Source organism: Paramisgurnus dabryanus, chromosome 16 (assembly GCF_030506205.2).
Source record: "Paramisgurnus dabryanus chromosome 16, PD_genome_1.1, whole genome shotgun sequence".
Taxonomy (NCBI): Eukaryota; Metazoa; Chordata; class Actinopteri; order Cypriniformes; family Cobitidae; genus Paramisgurnus; species Paramisgurnus dabryanus.
The window spans coordinates 14814412-14838107 of NC_133352.1; the positions used below are offsets into that span (position 1 = coordinate 14814412).

The window sequence follows — 23696 nt, forward strand, 5'->3', positions numbered from 1 at the left end:
AGGCTTAACCAATTACATAACAATATACTATAAATATAGATGTCTCCACTGGTAAACCATATCTATTAATTTTATAACAATTAGATGCTTCCAGTAATGACCCAAACCATTAGGCATAAACTGAATTAGATTTTAGGAAGCATTAAAGCAATTATGCATTTCAAAATTGACCTTTATTCCACTTTGAGATCAATTTCTTTTTTTTTAACAAAAAGCTGTCACAAAAAGACAAACATTAAGTTTTACTTTAATTATGATATTACTATTAATAATGATTAAATATTATATTACTAAATATTATTTATCCAATCAGTGCTTACTTAAAGTCTTTCAAACTTGATGCAAAACTAACCAAGTTGTTGCAAAGCAATAATTACACAACTTTATAATCTGTTGTGGTTTTAAAGCATGACTTCACACCCAGAAGCATTCATCTGTTAATGGATTCAGTCATTTTAATGCATGATCTAAAGCTTCGCTGCATTCCACCCCCAATAATAAATGTGTGCCTTTATTATTTCTTATAAATGCCTTACTGTACATAAAGTTACATTAAATTACAGGTCTGAGAGTTTTAAAAGAAAAGCTATTTACTTATTTACATTGCAATTATTTAATAAAGGCAGAAGTTTAAAAAAAATAAACGTAGGTATTTTATCACATTGCAGTGTCATTGTAAAAAATGTCATTCAATCGGACAAAGTGTTTTACTTAATAATAATTTTGTATGAATTTAGTATGTTTAATATGGAAACTCTCCATTAGAGGGAGTCAGTCACTTAATTTAGGTTGACCATCTATATTTTGATTTTTGTGAAATTTCGCCTTAATGCTGTACATATTTGGTATTAACGCTTTCATTATGAGGTAGTATAGTAGTACAAATATTGCATGCACTTGACTGAATAAATAAAATAGCAATGCATTAATATTAAAAAAGCACGTAAAAGAACCTTACACAATAGATTAGAAATAATCGGACTATCAATCAAAATAAACTTTGTGTGGATTGAATAGCCAGGCCATAAAATAAAAATGAAATTAAGTGATAAAATCGCAATTACGCGCTCATCTCACGCGCACTGACTGAACACTAAAGATTATCAGTATGTGACCTCGCGCTTTTTAACCACCTACTAGGGATAGGACTTCCTACTGTTTTAGTAATATCTCTTGAAACACCTCGGACAAGACACGTGTCAGTGTGAATTTAGTTCGTCTTGTATTTTGGTTCACCAATCTCACCACGCGCGCCCCGACCGCGCTTTCGTCTCCAGTAGGTCACACTGCGATAGCATCCACTCGCGTGTCCGGATGAAATAACACCTTATACAAGACGAAACGAGTCATTTATCGAGGACATGGAAATAATACGAAGAGGACACTAAACTAAACCGTGTGTGGATCGGTTCGTGAACTTTTTCTTTTTCTGAATCGTGATTTATGCAACATTTTTTTTTTTTGGATAAATACAGCTTCTTGATAAGTGTCGCAAACAGAGTCAGGTAAACTGCGTTTAATAACTCTGTGGATGTGGCAGTTTTTTATAATATAGTGCTTGTGTGGCAGTAGTGTCGTATATTTATTCTCTAAATATTTGTTTTGTAGTTTGTTTGACAAACTAACATGCGGAAACAGGCAGGACACAAACTAAATAGTTTTGCTCGCTGCAGTCCACGAGCGTTTTATTTCGTAAGGACACATTATCACCCGAAATTACAGTTTTAAGGAAACTCTCATTGGGTGAGTAAAGCTATGATGACTCACTCATTCATCATGATAGCCCTCATATGGTTATAGTGTTTCTTAAATAGACTATACCACAACCTTAGTAATATAATGCAGGACAATTTCATGTGCATGGGAACCTTTGATGTGACATGAACCAGAGATGATTAATTTTTTATTATGGAAGACACCACAACCAGTTTTTTTCTTCCTTAGTGGACATTGCTTTTGTCACACATAATGGCTGTGATGGATTTGAACTTGACCACTGTCGTTGACAGCGGTTTCATTGAAAGCGACCAGTCGACTCGAGTTCTCACCGGTTGCTTTCTTTCTCTTCTGATTCTTTCCACCTTACTGGGAAACACATTGGTCTGCGCAGCTGTCACAAAGTTTCGCCACCTACGCTCTAAAGTCACAAACTTTTTTGTCATCTCGCTGGCGGTGTCGGACCTGCTGGTGGCCATTCTGGTCATGCCCTGGAAGGCTGTGACAGAGGTAGCTGGCTTTTGGCCGTTCGGTTCATTCTGTGACATTTGGGTGGCTTTTGATATCATGTGCTCCACAGCTTCCATCCTAAACCTCTGCGTTATAAGTGTGGACCGATACTGGGCCATTTCCAGCCCGTTTCGCTACGAGAGGAAGATGACTCCCAGGGTGGCCTTTGTGATGATCAGTGTGGCTTGGACACTGTCTGTGCTCATCTCATTCATCCCAGTGCAGCTAAAATGGCACAAGGCGCAGCCGACAAGCTTCTCGGAGGTCAACGCTTCTCACGGCGCTCCGTCGATGGACAACTGTGATTCCAGTCTCAACAGGACGTATGCTATTTCCTCCTCCCTCATCAGCTTTTACATTCCCGTCGCCATCATGATCGTAACGTACACTCAGATCTACAGAATCGCCCAGAAGCAGATCAAAAGGATCTCCGCCTTGGAACGGGCGGCCGAGAGCGCCAAGATCCGGCACGACAGCATGGGTAGCACTTCCAACGTGGATTCGGAGAGCTCCTTCAAACAGTCATTCAAAAGGGAAACGAAAGTGTTAAAAACTCTCTCTGTTATAATGGGAGTATTCGTTTGCTGCTGGCTGCCCTTTTTTATCCTGAACTGCATCGTGCCGTTTTGTAAACACAGTGCAAAAAGCGGTGACACCAAGCTGCCCTGCATCAGTCCAACAACCTTTGATGTTTTCGTGTGGTTCGGATGGGCGAATTCATCGCTCAACCCAATCATATACGCCTTCAATGCTGACTTTCGCAGAGCTTTTGCCATCCTACTGGGGTGCCAAAGACTCTGTCCAGGCATTAATAGCATGGATACGGCCAGCTTGAACAAAAACTGAAAAGCAAAACTGAAATGCATCACTCTTCTCTCTGTAACGTAAGGGAGACCTCATGCGTGGACGGATTGGCCCGTGAGCCATGTGTGTCACACCAGTTCATTGCCAAAGAAGGCTATTGGAAAATAGATTTGGGATTAAAACTGTGGGATGTAGGACAGCAGGTCTGATGTTTCTTAAGCAAGGATGCTTTTTATAATACGTTAACTTCTCTAAAATGATGCATGGTTATTTCATGCCAAACTGTTTACCAATGAATAACTGAATTCACAAGTCACTTGCATAAACTAGAAAAGTGTCATTTTATGATCATAAAAATACAGAATGTTCATGAGAAACTGTTAAATAATTATCTATGGGCAAAACTGCAATACAGTAAAATACTGTACATATTGTTTGTTGTTTCTTTTAAAGAATGTATTTCTAATGTATCACTGCATTAATATCATTGAATAATAGACAAATTTAAATAAAAAAAAAACCTGAATCTCATACATCGCTGCTTGATAAACATTGATCTCATCCTCTCCGTACTTAACGCATTTCCTTTACATCTTGCCTTATTCACGAGATGTGGCATTTTTTTCCAAAACAAGAGGGCAGATGGTCGGTCATGAAATGGCCGTCCCATTATTGCCATAATGAACATGTATATCGTTCTGTGGTACTTGTTCTCATCAAATCCCCTCATCCATTATTAAGCTGTAAAAATGAAGCACTAAGACTAAATGAACAGATGGCCATAATATAAAAATGCTGATGTGGGAATAGGCAATGAAGTCTCGGTTACGGTTAACAAGTAATAGATTTGTTATTGTTGCGATTGTAAAAAATGTTCAAAAAGAGTCAGCCCCAGTACTACTAAATAAATAACACTGGATTGTTGATGTGATGCAATGTGCCATGTGATAATGTGGAAAATGAACACAAGATGGGCCAGTACCTCGTAAAGTGTGCAGCGTAGTGAATGTAATCAAATGTGATGAGTCTGTTAATGTGATTGATATTTGGGACTTTTTTTGGCAGAAAATTACAATTTCACAACATATGTTGCTTACTTTTCTTTGCATAGTACTGCATTCTTGTTTAGAAGGACACAGAGTCTGTGAATTACGGTAAAATAATGTTAATAAGGTAGACAGATAACATATTTAACTAATAATAAGAAAGTGAATATGTGAACATTGCATTAAAAATGTGTAAATTTGCATTTTTGTGCTTGTTTGCATTTAATCTTTAGAAACGTTTTAAAATTGCGATTTTTCTATGAGGAAAAATATACACAAATGCCTCTGTATTGCTCTTCAGCTTGAATAGTACACAATAACACACGAGAAGAATTGCGACTCGCAACCACTTAAAGTTTTATTTGTTACTGTCAAGCTGTCTTGGCACGGAGCAAAGGTGGCATGAATTGAGATAATAAGCTCAAACTTCGCACAGACTAACTGCATGGGGAGTCGAATTGTTTTTGCTTGCCAGCCTCCGAGAGTGAGAGTCAACCTGTCACAGCTGGGCTCTCAAAGCTGGCATTACCACTCAGGCTCAAATTCCCAAACTCTCATATCAGAGACTATAGGAAACATATTGGATGAGTTATTAAAGAGTAGACGCTGTGATCCAGAAACAGCGGTGCGTGAGTCATCGCTGTCATTTGATGCTATACTGTGCGTTGTGTTTGGTCCGTTTCAGCTGACAGGAAACAGTGGGGACACTGTGTAATTAGTCTAATGAACAGAATTAGGATTGTGTAGCGTACTAGTGCATATTTAATGTGTGGATACAAGAGGAGTGTACATTTATTTACCAATGAGCTACCTTTAAATATACTCAACAACCATACAGTGACCACAGAAAAATCTGCCTGACTTTTTCTAAAAAACTAATTTGTGGTGTGGATCACATTAACTATTGAAATGATCCACAAGGTGACATCCAAGATGCACCAAAATAGCTTGTGTCTTCATTTTAAAGTTTTTCATTTTATTTAAATCAAAACGAGCCTATTTGTTTGGTAAAATGCCATGCATGTGCTGTCTTTAATTTAAATGACGTGGTTTGATATACGTGAAAACCCAGCTGAAGTCATTTTTGTGAGTCACTTTAAAGTCATCCTACATAATGTAAAGAGCATTCTGTGGAGATATAACCTTGATATTAATATTGACTAAGTAAGGTCATGTCAAAGATTGAAATTTAAGTGATTAGATTATGAGACTCTAGCCTGGATTTCACAGAGAGGGTCATATATTCACATATACACTCACCTAAAGGATTATTAGGAACACCATACTAATACTGTGTTTGACTGTGTCAGAACTGCCTTAATTCTTTGTGGCATTGATTCAACAGGGTGCTGAAAGCATTTTTTAGAAATGTTGGCCCATATCGATAGGATGGCATCTAGCATTTGATGGAGATTTGTGGAATGCACATCCAGGGCACAAAGCTCCTGTTCCACCACATCCCAAAAACTCTCTATTGGGTGGAGATCTGGTGACTGTGGGGGCCATTTTAGTACAGTGAACTCATTGTCATGTTTAAGAAACCAATCTGAAATGATTCGCGCTTTGTGACATGGTGCATTATCCTGCAGGAAGTAGCCATCAGAGGATGAGTACATGGTGGTCATAAAGGGATGGACATGGTCAGAAACAATGCTTAGGTAGGACGTGGCATTTAAACAATGCCCAATTGGCACTAAGGGGCCTAAAGTGTGCCAAGAAATCATCCCCCACACCATTACACCACCAGCAGCAGCCTGCACAGTGGTAACAAATGGATCCATGTTCTCATTCTGTTTACGCCAAATTCCGACTATAGCATCTGAATGTCTCAACAGAAATCGAGACTCATCAGACCAGGCAACATTTTTCCAGTCTTTAACTGTCCAATTTTGGTGAGCTCGTGCAAATTAGCCTTTTTTTCCAATTTGTAGTGGAGATGAGTGGTTCCCGGTGGGGTCTTCTGCTGTTGTAGCCCATCCGCCTCAAGGTTGTGTGTGTTGTGGCTTCACAAATGCTTTGCTGCATACCTCGGTTGTAACGAGTGGTTATTTCAGTCAAAGTTGCTCTTCTATCAGCTTGAATCAGTCGGCCCATTGTCCTCTGACCTCTAGCATCAACAAGGCATTTTCACCCACAGGACTGCTGCATACTGAATGTTTTTCCCTTTTCACACCATTCTTTGTAAACCCTAGAAATGGTTGTGCATGAAAAACCCAGTAACTGAGCAGATTGTAAAATACTTAGACCGGCCATCTGGCACCAACAACCATCAAAATTGCTTAAATCACCTTTTATTCCCATTCTGACATTCAGTTTGGAGTTCAGGAGATTGTCTTGACCAGGACCACACCCCTAAATGCATTAATCTAATCAACTGCCATGTGATTGGTTGATTAGATAATTACATTTATGAGAAATTGAACAGGTGTTCCTAATAATCCATTAGGTGAGTGTATAGTGCAGGTTGCATTTTTACTTATTTCTTAAATGTCCACATTTTTGTGGTCCCCGTAGTACCCATTGGAAAACTACAAAAATCTCTTTTGCTGGGTCCCAATTCGCCTACTTATACTACGACCTAAAAGTATGTACTGTTTTTGTGAGGAAAATGTACGTACTTTTGAGTGTGTAGCAAAAGAGTATGCACGTTCTGGGACGTACTTCGATGACGTCATGCAAAGTGAACGACAACGTGGTTGCCTAGTTACGCACACCAAACGCAGGTCGTTTGTGAGGCGGCTGGTTATGATGTTCATGTGCAACAATGTGTGTAATGAAAGCTACTTATTTTAAAGTTAAAATAGTTAAAGTTTATAGTATAACTATTGTTTAACGTATTTTATGCTTATTTTATACTTATGTTTGCAAATCAGAAATACCGCGATGAAAATGAACCATGCTTTTACTATAGTAAAAGTTTAGTAACCATATTTCTTAATAAAGTTAACATTTGTACAGCCACAGTATTACTACAAATAAGTCAGTGTGGTTAAACTATGATTAGTGTAGTAAAAGGTGTTTTTTTCATAAGGGTTTATAGTAAGGTATAAATCTAAGACAGAAACATAAAAAGAAATACATAAAAAAGACACATGCATGACACAATACTACAGCCATGGTACTTTATTTTCACAACATCAACCGAATATTACGAGACAATGAAAGATAACTTTAATTAGGGTTAAACATTTAAATTCTTACACTTAAAAGCTGAGGGCGCATCTCCGCTGCTGCGTCTGGCTGCCATATTTACATCACCACAAAGCTCCTCCCTCCCGCACGCAATGGGTTGTGGGCAATATTAGCCGTTAGAGTGTGGATCGATCTGCACTTCGAAATCTAACCGGAAATAGTAGACCATCCGGGTATCTTTGGGATACTCATTTCAACATACTACGTTTTGGGACGTACTAATTCTAGTTTCGAATACTATTTAGGACGGATAGTATGCGAATTGGGACTCAGCATCAGTTTCATTTTATCCAAGACCGCAATGAGCAAGCTATCCACCTAAATATGACCATGTCTCTGAAATCCAGTCTAAAGTCTCATAATCTAATTATAAAATGCATCAAAGTTTGATCGATGACCACACGCAGTCAATATTAAAGATATCAAGGTTATATTTTTACAGAATGTTCTTTACGTAGGATGATTTTATGTAGAAATCATAAATAAATGACTTTAGCTGTGGTTTCATAGACGGGGTCACATATGAGTATATGACTCAAGTGCTTCTCACATTTTTTGCCCGTGAAAGAGATCCATGTAGGCTAATCCCACTTATGTCTTAAGCAATTTTAGGGGAAACATTTGCGAGGACATCGATGATTAATTAAAATAAACTACCGTGCTATGAAAGAGCAACCCCAGAGCGATAAAATGTTCCTCGGGGTAGTCTTTAAAAGTAATTGGCTTACTGGTGACCTCGAAAAGAAAGACAGGAAGAGGTCTCTTAGACTTGCATAACCAGTCCATTACAGCAATTTTCCAGCAATGTCACTTGTGGCAGAATCTTTGGGATTGTAACTATAACAGTGATGTAAATAAATGGGAGAAATCAGAATCGTGTGAGCTTTTGACAACACATACCGCATAGTTTAAAAATCCACATCCACCGCTGCACACAAAGACCGAGTATGAAAGAACAATGATGGAAGTGCAATCAAAGCTTTTTGATGAATTCTTTCCTCTCTCATTTAAAATGTATAAGGCAAATCACAACCAATACTGTATGTAATACCAGAACTAATGCATTTCTAATAGCCCGCAGCCTCGCATACAATTGCTTTGACAGATTAATAAGTAAAGGGTGGGGAACCGCGAGGGTCGCAGCGGTGATGCCTCAACAGATCTTCATGTCGACTGACGTTTCATGTCAGACCGCACAGTGACTGCTGTAGATGCTGATATCTTAATGGTACTGCACAGGTAAGCGATGTCTTTGTGTTTTCACCCCCTGTTTAACTTGTCATTGATGTTCTTACACTGAATTTTAAGACTGATGATCAGATTCGTACTGTAAGTTGGAAACAGGAACATACAGTACCAGTGTTTGGCATTACCCAACCTTATTACAGCACAAAGAGGGGGGATGCAGGATGCACATTGTACCACTAAGATAAATCTCAGCGGCCATCAGGCAAACTTCCCCTTTAATCCATCCTAATCCGTGCAGTCCATTCACATGTCAGGCCCAAATGTTGCACCCACTTTGCCAAAGCAGAATGAACAAATTCCTCTCCAGAACCGAATGTACTGTATGTGCTAGAGTTGATTTAGCGGGATTTGGCCAAATTAATTAATAGAAAATTGATCTACAGTTGTATATTGTCGTGAGCCAGTAAATGGAAAAAAACTGTCTGATCCCACAAGAATTTGTACATATTTTACGAGTTGGCTAATTTCAACACCATCTCATCGCAGTTCATACATATTTTACGAGGTGACTAATTTGTAATAAGTGACCACATTTGTCGATTTTTGTATGATTGGCCATTGTGACATAGGGGTTAGGGGCAGGGTTGATTAACTTTGAATTTATACGATTAAGCCAACTTGTAAAATATGTACGAGTTCTCGTGAGTTCAGGCTAATTTAGTATGATTGTCATAAAAAAACCAATAACAAAACCCCTAATGTCACACCCCTTGTATCTCAGCATGGCATTACTGTCACTTTTGAATATAATAATAAATAACATTTAAAGCGCTCTGATGCAAAAGCCGCTAAATGACAATGATATTGACCAACGGCAAAGGCAAATCATATAAAAATTTACGAATGTGGTTGTGCAAATTAATAGTTATAAAATACGTACGAATGTCATGAGATAACATTGGAAAAAACACTAAAAGGATTAGTCCATTTTCTTAAAAGAAAAATCCAGATAATTTACTCACCACCATGTCATCCAAAATGTTGATGTCTTTCTTTGTTCAGTCGAGAAGAAATTATGTTTTTTGAGGAAAACATTGCAGGATTTTTCTAATTTTAATGGACTTTAATAGAGCCCAACATTTAATACTTAACTCAACACTTAACATTTTTTTTCAACTGAGTTTCAAAGGACTCTAAACGATCCCAAACGAGGCATAAGGGTCTTATCTAGCAAAACGATTGTCATTTTTGACAATAAAAATAACAAATATACACTTTAAAACCACAACTTCTCGTCATGTAGATCCGGTCGTGATGCGGCAGCTGACCCCACGCAATACGTCATGACGTCAAGAGGTCACAGAGGACGAACGCGAAACTCCGCCCCAGTGTTTACAAGCGTCTTGAAAGAGGACCGTTCCTACGTTGTTGTATGTCAACTGATACTAATTAATGTCTTTGTGGCAGTTTATGGTTTAAAATGGTCCACAAATGTGCGTTTTATATATGTAACACGTGACCTCCCTACATCACTACGCATTTACGTTAGGTCGCGCCTGGACCGGACCTAGACGAAAAGTTGTGGTTTAAAAGTACATATTTTTTATTTTTCTTGTCAAAAATGACAATCGTTTCGCTAGATAAGACCCTTATGCCTCGTTTGGGATCGTTTATAGTCCTTTGAAACTCCATTGAAAAAAACTGTTAAGTGTTAAGTATTAAATGTTGGGCTCTATTAAATTCCATTAAAATGAGAAAAATCCTGCAATATTTTCCTCAAAAAACATAATTTCTTCTGGACTGAACAAAGAAAGACATCAACATTTTGGATGACATGGTGGTGAGTAAATTATCTGGATTTTTCTTTTAAGAAAATTGAATATTCTTTTAAGGCTAAGCCTGCTGTTTCACATCTGATTCAATAACAGTGCATATCAATCAAACTTATGATTGGGCTTGGCAAGATTTGCGCCAGACAAGTCGTATAAGTGACCTCAAATCTCCGGTTGACCTGTGACCGATTAGTGCCCGCATCATTAATGTGAGAAATTAAGCCAAGCCGAATGAACGTAATGTAAATTAGAGATTAAACCGTTGGCTTTTCGAAAATAGGAATGCTGTACCCATTATAGGATAGTGTCAGGGAAAGCTGTGTCATGTTTGAATGAATGCAATGCTAATGCACTGCCCTTTAGGCCTGTTTTTGAAGTAGGGCCTGTCCAATCTGACTAATCTCATCACATCAGTGCCATTCGCAGACAGATGCCCTCTATCAACAACGTAAGACACTCTCCTCGAAAGAGGAGACTAAACTACTTAGGTAAACAAATGTGAGGGGGGAGAAAATAGTTTTTTTATTAGCCATCCCTTCTGGAAACACAAACATCTTGGCAAGAGACAAGAAGAATTGAAGCGTGCCGCCAAAACACGATGAATGGCACGGTGATGGGTACTAAATCCCAGGTCGTAAAAGACCTTGTTACCTCTGGTGCGTGTTTTGATGATGTCCAAAAGCAATGAGCACGAACAACTGGTAACATACTGTACAGACCTCCAACAAGGACACTGAAGCTGTAGCACTTCCTTAGCGCTGGCTCACCTATGGGAACAGCTGAATTCCAAAACCCTATGCATGAGTCATACACAACACAAAACCGATGCAAATACAAAGAACGCAACAAAGCGGACTTGCATTACAGGATTACAGAGTTAAACGATCCCCCTGGTTATTTGATAGCGTGCTTAGATCAGCCCTCAGTTCATAGTTCAAATACTTCTTTTTTTTCTTGTATAATATTTTTGTGTTGAAATGCGTGTGAAATGCACCATGCCTTTCTTTTGTGCCGGAGAATAAAGGCCACAGAGATTTAAGGCGTTGCCACAGAAACAAACGGCACAAATATCATGCGAATTTTCAGCATGCAAAAGAGAAAAAAAGCCACAAATAATATTGCACTGGCGCTTTGTTTCAGTGGTTCTGTAGAAATCCCAGATTCACAAGGGATGCTGCTAATAACAGGCTAAATATGGCCATGTTGGAAAAAATGCTTGTGTCAGATGGGTTCCTGGGAGCCAGCCGACCCCCTCTGAAAAGGAAGAGTCAAATAAACCCCCCATAGCTGTGTCATGTACAACATAATCCAGAAGCTTCATTGATATCATTATAGAGATACTTGGACAAACAAAATAATTTGCTATAAATGCAATGCTAGCATAATTTGTTCTTCTTCATTTTAAAATGAACAGTTGCAAAACCCTCAAAGTGTATCTGACGTGTTTTCATGTAAATTAAAAATTTTTATCAGGCTCTTACATTTAGTTTCGGTAATTTAACTTCACCTAAGTCAAATCTCGTAATATCAGCATAAAGTTTAGTTTTTGACAAAACCTTTTACAGTGCATATGCATTATATATTCTGTCTTTTACTGCGGTTTCCTGGACAGGGTTTAGATTAATCAAGGACTAGGCTTTAGGTTATATTAGTTATATGTATAAGTATTTAAGTTATATTAGGACATTTAAGTTTTTCTTTTTACAAACAAACCTTACAAAAAACAATACTGGGTGATTCTTGTGAAATTAGACCTATGAAGTGTCATGAAAAATTTTGATCAAAAAAGTAAATGCTATTAAAATAAGAAGCATAGAGTTACAAACATCTCTTCATGTTATATTTTGCACATGATTTCAAATGACATCATACAAACCAATTTTGTTGTTTTTTCCACATTAAGGGGTAAATTTTCATTACGGCAACGTGTCCATGACTGAACTTGGGTTCTTTGACATGGAAATATTTATAATTAAAAAATCTAAAAAATAAAAAGCTTCAGTGCATGTTATACTATAAACATTTACAGTAAAGGAACATGTGGTATTTGGCGATCATTGGTAAATGTAGAGACAATAATAAGGAATATAAATGTGTCCAAGACCAATTTTCTCATCCTCCGCAACAATTTGCAATCATTGTTTAAGCCCTCAAGGAACTAACATTTAAAAAAAATAGTTATAAGGGACATAATTGACTGTGACACTCACATGGGCGTCGGAACCATTATACGTGGGTGGGACAGGACCCACCCACTTTTTAAGACCAATGATAATGGACCCACCCACTTTTTTTCTAATTTAGCGCATTTGTCTGTTCACTTATCAAAGCGCTGTTAGTCCAAATCCATTCCACTAGAGCAGGGATCCCTAACCTTTGCTTTTTTTACACCGCGGACCCCTTTCAGCTTTTAAACATAATTCGCGGGGGTGAGTGGACGCTGAGTTGCTGTTCGAACATAGTGCTGAAAACCTCATTTTCCAAATGTATAACGTTTTAAACAGAAGTAAATGTCAAAAAACCATGCATTAGGAAAATTAATAACTGCTTTATTTATAGTATATTTTCTATAGACGTGTAAAACCATATTAAAGCGGATTATTTTACTTTCATTGTTTCACGAGTTTGCCTGCCCATTTAGTCTTAATAATTAACGGTAAACGAACTTAGCTTGGTGTTCTTAAAGGCAGCTCGAACCTTCGGACTCGAGCCCCAAGTTCAAGACACAGAAGAAAGAAAGAGGAGATGATGAGGAGAGATGCCAGAAGAATTGCGTCTGTCGCGGAGGCACAGAGACTCCCGTTTTGCTTTTAATGATAATTAACACAGCACTAAATGGGGTTCCTTTCAAACGTTAAAAGTGTAGGCTACTCGTTAAAATATTATTACTGCTGTAAAATAGTTTATTTTGATTATGGCACGATCGCTGGATAATTTTCAAGTTTTTTTTACAGAAGCCAATTACTTTTCATTTGCGATATGAACGTCTTCACATATTTTTATTATTTGCGAGGTACATTTGCAGATAATTCATAAAGTCATACCTCTGTTTAATCGATTGTGTTTTCTACACATGCTCAAACTCTTATGACAGCATTGTTTCCCGACGGATACCATAAAATAAAGTGATCTCATTTCCAGAATCTCACATTTATATTTCTCTAAGAGAGAGAAAGAGAGATTGTGTATAACAAATAAAAAAGGTATACAAAAGTTGTATCAGTTTACCTTCATTCGTTTTTCCTTTTATTTCCTCAAAATAAAAAATAAACATTGTAGCCTACTGTCAGCAGAGTAGAGAAAAAAATGACACAGAGAAAGATAAATGAAACATGACATCTGTCATTATTTGCAAAATATTTAAAGGGCTATTACCAGAATTTCGACCGCAATAGGCTACTGTCTTTAATTTAATAAACGCAAATTTTCAGGCTAATTAAAAGGAAACATGAAAATGTCAAATATTGCAGTAAATGTATTTTTCGGGGGTGGGGGGGGATATGTGGGGACCCACCCACTTTTCATTTGCTTCCGACGCCCATGGACACTCAAGATGGCTACCAGGTAAGCAGTTTATATTTTTTCTCTCCAGATAAAAGATGAAATTTTGTTTGTCATAGTACCTAGACAACTTTTTAGTTCTCATTACCTAAACATGAGTTTGTAAATGCATATATTTAATGCAATATCATGTTGCATAATGATCATTTTTGATAATGATAATCTAAAAAATGTAAATAATTATATAGGAATTATTTTTTAAATCCTCTAAAAATAATGGTTGTAGTAAGTTCAGACCTTAATCTTATATGTGCAAAAAAAAAACACCATTTAATGTCTGCATGTTCTTACTCAAGAATAACAGTGGCTTTATAATTTCTATTGTAAAGAATTGGACAAATATTAAAGATTTAAAGGGTTCCATGTTTAAGTGCTATAATTGGCTCCCCAGTGCTTCTATCAACCTTGAAAATGTGAAAAATATCAACCCAGTAACTTAGTTTTGGTAAACCATTCTCTGCAAGCATGTGAAAAAATAGGTCATTGAAATTTGGCTCCCCGTGATGTCAGAAGGGGATAATACCGCCACATAATCTGCACTATCCAATCACGGCACTGCCATTTAGTGCAGTGATCAGATCATTTGCATTTAAAGGGACACACCCAAAACTGGCACATTTTTGCTCACACCTACAAAGTGGCAATTTTAACATGCTGTAATAAATTATTTTTTATTGTATTTTGAGCTAGAACTTAACATACGACACCAAAGATTTATTTTACATCTTAAAAAGTCTTGTGAAATGTCCCCTTTAAATTGATTTAAACGTTTGGCCAAAAGTAAGCGTTTTCTCAATCTATAATGAAAGTAAAAAAGCAATCGCGAGTCTGCTGGCGCCCTCTGCAGGCATTTGTTATAATACACAATGCTGGTTTTTATAACATATTTATATTTTTGTTAATAAAACCATGCGTTTACTTGTTTTTAGTTATCGGCTGCCGATATTTATCGGCCGATTTTTGATGAATTTGAAATCATCGGTATATCGGCAATAGCACGAGAAAGGCCGATACCGATTGTTTATTAATTAACTGCATAAAGAAATCCATTATATGTAAAAAATTTGTTAAAGTTGTTAATAAAATAAATGCTGAATATCAAAAACCACCTTTGAAGGCTGTCATGTTGTCTTATTATATTTGTTTTAGCTTAATTTGTGTCTCTCTTATTATGTTGGTCAGTTGAATGTTTATTAGATCCAATCCATGTTCAGTAAAAATAATTTGGTGCAGAAATAAACTAGCTAATAGACCAACTGTATAGTATTGTATACAAGTGTTTAATATCGGTATCGGCCAGAAGTTGTCTGTTTAAATCGGTATCGGCCCAAAAATCCTATCGGTGCATCCCTACTTGTTTTTATACTTTATTTGATCCAATTAATATTGCATAATCATTATTATATGTCATTTTAAAGGTTGTTGCTCACGTAGGTTTATTTTATTACCAACAAAATATAAAATAATCATTATCAAGTACCAAAATAATTGTTAGGATCCTAGATTGTTAAGACATTTCAAAAATAATGTTATTTCAGTTTCCCATTCCTATATTTTATCATTGAAGATTTCTTAAAAAGTGTAAAAATCTCGTTTCGTTCTCGTCACACCCCAGATACTAAACAATAACTGCAATTTTTGAACCGTGATGAAAATGGTTTCATCCTTGCGGCATTATTTGCACAGAAGTAAACTTAAAACGAGACAATCTCAATGGCTATGACGTTTCATAAATATCACTAATCTAAATCCTACAATCTGCTCTGTGATCCTATTATGTAACCTTATTTAAAAGAGCTGCTTCAAAGGCATTGGTTCCCTATACACTCTTAGACAAAATGGTCCAAAAATGGTCCCTATAGCATCACTGACACTGTACCCTTTCAAAACACCTTTGCTCCTATAGAGTTCAACTGATATTAGTATCAAATATATACAAATCTAAATGGAAATTGTTTTGCAAGCTAAGAAACATCATCCCTGTGAAAGCATTTGGTAAAAGGAGGGAATGCGTCTGAATCTTTGTATGTCACATATGCCCTACAAATCAACTGAGAAATTGATGACTCACTTAGAGGAGGACCACAGCAGCTTTCTGAAGGAAAAAAATATGTATACACAACAGCTGCACAAATTCCCCACAGACCATACAAATGTAAACAAGCATCTAAGTGATAAATCACATTTTATAAACGGTATAACAATGATTAGATGTATTTAACAATTCCCTCATCTCAGTAGTGGTCATTCCAGTTTCATCTGATCAGTCAAAGAGAATCAATTTACATTGGATGTCATCACAGTATTTTCAACCCAGATACACACGTTTAAGCGGAAGCTGCGGCGTATCAAATCTAGAGCATTCCCACAGTCATCATATTCATGTGAACACTGCCTTACATTGAGAACAAAACACTGTACTTTATTTTTCTGACCTCAAAACGTGCACAACATGTCCTACGGGGATGTGTTTTGTTTTGTATACATTGCATCCTCCCCTAAAAATAGTCTCAAACCTAAAAGCTTTTCGGTCGTTGCTGCATCTAGACGAAAATATGTATCATTTAGACGACCTGTTCCTGCGGTACTGAAGTATATTAAAGTACAAAAATCTGTGGTTCATGGTCGAGGTTATTTAAAGCTGATGTATTTTTAGTCATGGCTTTTATCTTTTAGCACTTTTTGCATCACCGGTGAAATATTTATAATAGTCCAAAGCTCTAAGCCTAGACCTCTTAACCTTGCACATAGAGGAAAAGCTGCACATGAAAACAAATTCAGCCCGGAGATTAAAGTCACTGAAGTGCAAGCTCTCGCTCAACACAACGTCCACACCATTGGCATCATTCAGGAGGACGTAACTTATTTGTTCTACATCCTTTGACGGAGAGACGTAGGGAGGGAGATACAGTAACATTTTCAGACAGTAATAGCCATGGGAGAAGTGCTGTGATCTGCAATGTGCTGCAGGGTACTGTCTTCAAATCTGACACACCTCAGCTAAAGGCATCTGGATTTATGACCTAGATTTTTACCCATACAGTACATGGTATCAATTGATCAAAAAGAGTGCAAATAAACACAAGAGGCATCATGTGTATACTGCAAGTAAAGATGCACACACAGTCCAGGAGGATTGTTTTAGCACCTTCATTCCCCAGATATTAAGAGACTGAATAAAGTGATTGTTTCATACAACACACCTGCTCAGGGGCTTTGAAGGCGAGATAAAGGGATTTCCCATAATGACACCATCTGTAATCAAAAGACTGTTTTTCTTCCATCCTCCAGTGTACCGCAGTCACCGTGTGCTCAAATATGACTCCTTTTGTGCTGTGTTTTAGCCGACAGATGAATTTCCTTGGTGTAAACGTGTTCAACCAAAGGTGTTGTTTAATCTTATTGTGGCAAATTTAGTGTGTGGTATTCTCACAGCATATCAATTCAATTTAAAGAAGACTATAAAGCTTTTCATTGTTCAGTTAAATTGATGCATTTGGCAGTAAAAGTACTTTTATCCAAAGCAACTTCAACCTACACATTTTGTCTGTATGTGTGTGCATACAACATTCAAATTCAACCAGCCTCTCGTTTTGGGTAAACATGTGTGCAAACGCTTTGTGAAGAAGGAAATACGAAGTCTGAGGTTTGTTTATCTCACACTGGTTTGGTTCTATGCTCTGCTGAGCAGTGAGATGGCCGAACCACTGGTCAAGTTGGCAGGTGCATGCGTCAACCTCAGCGGCTTCTGTTCCTGCCCATCAGAGCTTTTGTGCTTTTTTGTCAATCATGTCTGCTTTGAACAATTACTACTGTTTATTTCATCACATGCACCCCTCAAATTCACTGTAAACATTGCAGATTAACATGGAGCATTGTGCTAGCAGCACAAAAGGTCATGGGTTTGAACCCAGGCAATATCTTAGGAATAATTGACGATAGGCCATTGAATTATTAAAAAATAATGCACACCCAAAGTCGTGCCGTTACACCGAGGTGTGCAATATTAAAAAAAAATTCAAAGGACTGGAGTCAATTACTCCACTTTTACCACAGACATTTGAAAAAGGTACCGTCCCAGTGACGAGTGTATAAGAGATTTGTTCACAAATACAACCTTTGGCATCTAAAAGCCATGCAGCAGATCTATTTAAGTAATATTTAATATTAATATATATCAATCTAATTTAAATATATATATATCACATGTTACTGGTAAGTTGTCCATCTGTTCATTTTGCCGTGTCAGAATTTTTCATTAAAACATATTGTTGTAAACACTGTTAAATAATTTAAATAATTTCTTAAATTTGTGTTTTTACTTTGCTATACCCATCACAACATAATTCAATTAATGTCTCCGTTTTTTTTGTATTCATTTTGTTAGAATTGCAAAATAAATGGACTGCCTTTCCTTTTTTCCCGAAGAAATAGCGACATCTAGTGGACATGGTCAATATAACATCAGTTCACACTGTGGGATATACGGTGTAGTATATGTATAAATGTAACCTAGGTAAACAAAACACCTGCATGTACTTGCTTGCTAGCTAGATAAATAAATTATAATTTGTAAATCACAAATCTGAACGGCCAATTTTAATGTACAAAGTTTTTTTTAAAGTCAATGAACCAAAATAATAATCTGACCCTATCTGTGATATCCAGATTAAAGTTTCATAATCTAAAAATGAGATTTGGAGCATCAAAGTTTGATTTCACATTGATTTAAATTTTTTACATGACCTTACTTAGTCAATATTAAAGATATCAAAGTTATATTTAATAAATAAATATGCTTTTATTGCTTACTGTATCCACTGTAAAGGTACAGAAGGTGTCACTGGGGCGGTCCTAATATGTGCCATTTAGGTACCATTGTGCATCTTAAAAATACCAATATGTACTTCTATGTACAGTACAAAAATGCAAGGGTACCGCCCCAGTGACAGCTTTCGTACCTTTACTTTTGAGAGTGTGTAGAAAACAGTAAATCACAAAAAATAGCTGGGTTAGAATGGGACACATATTTCGTGTCTATACTTAGTTATATATTCACTGCTGTCAATAGCAGTCTTCACTAGAAGAAATCTGGGAAATGCCTTACGTTTGTTAAATACAAAACTAAGATGTCATAGCACAGTGACTTTATCTATATTAAAATGCATTTTATTTATAGTCCACATAATGGTTAGTACTAGTCAAAGACTAGCAATTACTGATTAAATGGCTTATTTTTCCTCTTAGAGATCAGAGGCTGTTCTTTATAGTCTGCCTTGCTGAATTTGGATTAATAAAAACAATCATAAAAAAAGGAAAAAGGATCAAACTACTTATGTAGACCTCCCTGGTTGCAGTCACTAAGGATTAAAGCTTTCCACTAAGTCAACTGAACAGTCTTGGCATGAAGACCATTTAGTTTCAACCAAGGAGTCAAACTGCTCACTCGGGCCAAAAGTAAATTTTTGTACAACAAACGATCTGTTATCGCACTAATGCTGCAGCTTGTTTTAAAAACAAAGGAATAGAAATGGACTGTGAAATAACTGCTAATTGTAAGAGATTTGGAGAAACAGTTATTCTCTGCCAAACAATGTTACAGTTAAGTTAGCAAAAGAAGGTGAACCCAGTCATGTAATGCTTAGTGCTCTTTATCACCGAGTTCTTACCATACACCATTTCACACCGGTGGAGTCAAAGTTGAAGGCTAAGGACAATTAGAAAAGGGTCTGGTTGACGTAGAGCTCGGCATTTGCAATCAGTTAAGGCACTGATTTAAATCACAATACAAAGGCAATGGTAGACCAGAAAGGGAGGGCAAAGACCTAGTAGTAGCAAGACATGCTAAGACAGATTCAGATTCACATTCAATGCTCTATACGGCCTGCGACAGCAACATACTGGGTTATTTTGAATAAAAGATATAATCACGTCAACATAACATTATAGATTTTTTTATGAAAAGTTATAGCCGTACATCAAACGTTAAGATTCTACATAATATTGGACAGATTAAGATCATTTAAGAAATGCAATAGGTCAACACATTCCTCAGTCGCAGCACACAGAGAGATTTACGAACTGAAATACTGCCCCAGTGTTTTCATACCTCATGTAATGACACTGTTTAATTAACTTTACTGGGACCACCAGCATAAAGAGCTATACAGGGCAACCCAAACTCTTACGATCATTATAAGCACAGACGCTTAAAAGCTTCTTTTCAAGAGCTCAATTTAAAAAGCATTATAGCAACCGGTTTAATGTGGGCCAGTCTCCTTCCTTTAAGTTCCCCAAAACAACCACACATCACAAATCTAAGCATTTTTTCCCCTTTAATCTAAATGTTTATCATAATAGTTTTCTTCTAAAGTTTTCACATGCATGGAATATTAAAAGATTGGTGTTATCAGAGACATCAAAGGTCTTACTTACTTTGATTTACCAAACCTTTTGATTTAAATGCAATTTCTTTTAAAAGATTTACAAAATAAATGTTCAGTAAATGTAAAATTTGATTTTATAACAAAATAGCAATTTGAAACTATCAAACAAATTAGTTATTATCAGATGGTACTGTAAAAAAATAAATGCTGCCGCTTTGTTATGCAACGTTAATTCAACCTATTATTTTAAGTTTTGACTAGTTGATGAGTTCACTTGTAAAAAGTTGAAATTAATAAACTTAAACTTCATTTGTTAAATTAAAAACGTAAAACATATTTTGTTATGATACAATTCTTTGTGAATAGTGTATAGGGGTAAAAAAAAAGCTTTCCATTGATGTATGGTTTGATAGGATAGGACAATATTTGGACGAAAAAAAAAATCGAATTATTAAGAAAATCACATTTAAAGTTGTCCAAATTAAGATTTGTTGATTTAACTTTAAATTTGAAAGCATCACAAACACTTACGTTAAGTTAATTCAACTTAAAAATATTACTTGTCTTAACATTTTTACTAAGTTCACTAACATTTTTAAGTTGAATTAGTTATTAACTATTAATAATGAATTAAACTAATTTTATAGCAGAACAAACACTTACTTTTTTAAGTTGAACCAACAAATCTTTTTTTACAGTGTAGCAAAACACATTAATAATGATAAATCTTTTTTTATATTTAAGATAGGAAATATACAAAATATCTTCCTGGATCTTTACTTAATATCCTAATGATTTATAGCATAAAAATCTATTATTCTAATAGATATACTATGTATTGTTGGCTATTTCTACAAATATACCTGTGCGACTTATGACTGGTTTTGTGGTCCAGAGGATCACATTTATTCATATTATTTATTATTTACAACTTAATTTTTTTACAAAAGTTTAAACCACCCTTTGAAACAAAACTCAACTTGAATCAATATTTTAATCCAAAATGCTGTTTTGTCGAATATTTGAAAAGAAATCCAAAAACCATTACGTTTTATAACACTATAAATTAAGATAAACTGCAACTCAAAATGAACAAATTTCAAACCACTCTCTGTTGTCTTGGAAGTACAGATGTTGCCATTTAAAAAGGATTAATATCATCTATACCATCTCGTATCCTTAAACCTTAATCTCCTATTGAACAGTTCAGGAATGTCAGTATGTCCAGCAGATGTGTTTCCTTGACACAATAATAAACGTAGATACTACAGATCCTCTAGACCGGATCCACAGAGAACCCATCTTTTGAGAGAGGGTATATACTGTAGCCCATTGGTGTCGAGTATATTCCAACAGGTGGAATAGGCAGCATGTGTCTATGAAATGGAAATGACTGTCCGCAGAACAGTGCTGCTGTCTGGGATTGTGAGCAAAGTGGAAATGGCAAAGTGAGGCCAGGATGTAAAATAGGTTTGGTGGTCATTTTAAGCCTTTCGAGCTCCGCTTCCTGCAGTCGCTTGGCCTTCGCCCTTCGGTTCTGGAACCAGATCTTCACCTGCGTCTCAGTCAGGCTGAGGGAGTTGGAAAATTCAGCTCGTTCTGCTATAGACAGGTATTGCTTCTGACGAAACCTCCGCTCGAGGGCCAAGAGCTGAGTGGTGGTGAAAGGGGTTCGAGGTTTACGGTTTGTTTTGTGTTTCCTGAGAGGGCATGTCGCAGGACTCTGTGTTCCTATAAAATGAGTACATCGGTTAGCTCATAAACTCTTCATTCAATGTTTTGAAAGGTGGTAGGTGACTTTACATGTTTGGGTTTTTTATTGTAAGACATGCAACTTCATGAAATCTTTTTCATATCTCTTTTCACCAGAACATACAGTACCTGGTGCTATAGAGCTACTGTTTCACAAGTTATTTGTAGTGGAAACCAAAAAATTTTCTCCTACAGTATGGCACTAGCCTACTGTACTTCTGGTTAGGTTAATAAATCATTACTCATTTGTAAAGTCCTTGCAATGCTTGTGAGTAAATGTTTTAACTTTTTGTATAATGTATAATATTCATATAATAACAATATTTAGCAATGATATGGAAATTTACGTGGTGGTGTTGATATGGGTTTATGGATCCAGGACGCAGATTCCTCTTTGACAAATACACAATGTTGTGAAGAGTCCACGGATCGCTCGTCCTGCTTTATGACGCATGGCACCAGGGTCGCGTCCTGCGCGCTTTTCTCGTTGCGCGATGTCTTCGACATTAGCGCTTCAACGCTGAACGGCAGACGTGACGCACGAACTGAGCGCTCGGTGATCGGAGACGACCGTGAACCACGACCATCATCTTCATCATCGTTATCAGAGGACACTTTATCTTTATAATGTACCGAAATCATCCCGGTAAAAAACAGCTGTATTCCTCATGGAAATGCTCCCTTCTTTTGCTGCTGAACTTTACTAACATCAACTTGAACAAAGTTACAAGACCATCCAAAGTTTCAACCAATCATCGCTCAGTAAGAGGCTGCGTCTCAAAATCTACAGAGGCAACTATTTAGGCAGCATTGCTGTTTATCAATGACGCGTTCTGCGTTAGCTTAAATAGGGGGCACGCAAGATTTTGAGACACGTGTATGGAGGGAGGTAAATGCGTGTTAAGTCATCAGGAAGAGATCTGTAGTAGTTCTTGAGCTCTTTAATAATACTCAACTTATACTCTTTGAATAAAGGAATTATACTTAAACCATACTAAGGAAATATGTATAAATTAGCTATAATAAAGATAGCTGGCTAATTTTATACCTAAAGATTGAATTGATTTTGTTTGTGTCAGAATATACACAATTTATTTGAAAAATTTATTTTATGAAAAAATGCAATATCATTCAGTTTAGTTTAGGCTTAATGGGCTACATAAAAAGATTTTTAATCCACCTACTTCACAGGCTGGCACACATTCCTAGTAATGCTACAAAAAAATGTTTTTAAGTATAACAATTATTGTAACCTGAATATCACAGTAACAAACCTGCATTATGATTGATAAAGGTGCATGATGTTCTTCTCCAAAACTGATTGTGACATCAATTTGGAGTGAAATAAAGGCTTGAGGCGAGCTTGTAAATTACAGTAATTATATTGTTGCTACTATTAACACCTTGTAATTAGACCCCTGGAATCCGGTTCTTTTTACAAGGATTTAACCGTAATACGGAAAATTGCTACCCTTTCAAAGTGCATGGCGCCCACTAGTAGCCCGAGTCTGTCAACTTAAAGGCTACTAACCCTTCTCTATTTTGTCAAGTACTGTAGGCTTCAAAGCAACATGCTGTTAAATGAAATACCACATTCAAAGCGAGTAAATATTATTCTAAAAAAATGATGCTGAAAGAACACATTTAATATCACAATCATGTAGGTTTGTCTTTAAAGAAATCGACAGAAATGCAATGCAAAACTATCT

The 23696-nt window shown here is 36.5% G+C and overlaps 2 protein-coding genes across 2 annotated transcripts; one reads left to right on the plus strand and one right to left on the minus strand.

Moving 5' to 3' along the window:
- Positions 1–1242: 1242 nt before the first annotated feature.
- drd1a (dopamine receptor D1a) lies at positions 1243–3293 on the plus strand. The gene has a single exon (XM_065266562.2). It carries the CDS (start codon positions 1969–1971, stop codon positions 3070–3072), a length of 1104 nt encoding a protein of 367 aa, XP_065122634.1. The 5' UTR covers positions 1243–1968; the 3' UTR covers positions 3073–3293.
- Positions 3294–20892: 17599 nt separating this feature from the next.
- Positions 20893–22723, minus strand: msx2a (muscle segment homeobox 2a). The gene is made up of 2 exons (XM_065270050.2): positions 22335–22723; positions 20893–21966 (listed from the first exon to the last, which is right to left on the minus strand). Exons 1-2 carry the CDS (start codon positions 22627–22629, stop codon positions 21512–21514), a joined length of 750 nt encoding a protein of 249 aa, XP_065126122.2. The 5' UTR covers positions 22630–22723; the 3' UTR covers positions 20893–21511.
- Positions 22724–23696: the final 973 nt, after the last annotated feature.

Bases quoted from the DNA above. Each gene is read 5' to 3' on its own strand.
- drd1a (XM_065266562.2), top strand. From the start codon at position 1,969: ATGGCTGTGATGGATTTGAACTTGACCACTGTCGTTGACAGCGGTTTC.
- msx2a (XM_065270050.2), bottom strand. From the start codon at position 22,629: ATGATTTCGGTACATTATAAAGATAAAGTGTCCTCTGATAACGATGAT. The intron at 21,967-22,334 runs GTAAATTTCCAT...CTCATTTTATAG, and splicing joins ACCCATATCAACACCACCAC to GAACACAGAGTCCTGCGACA.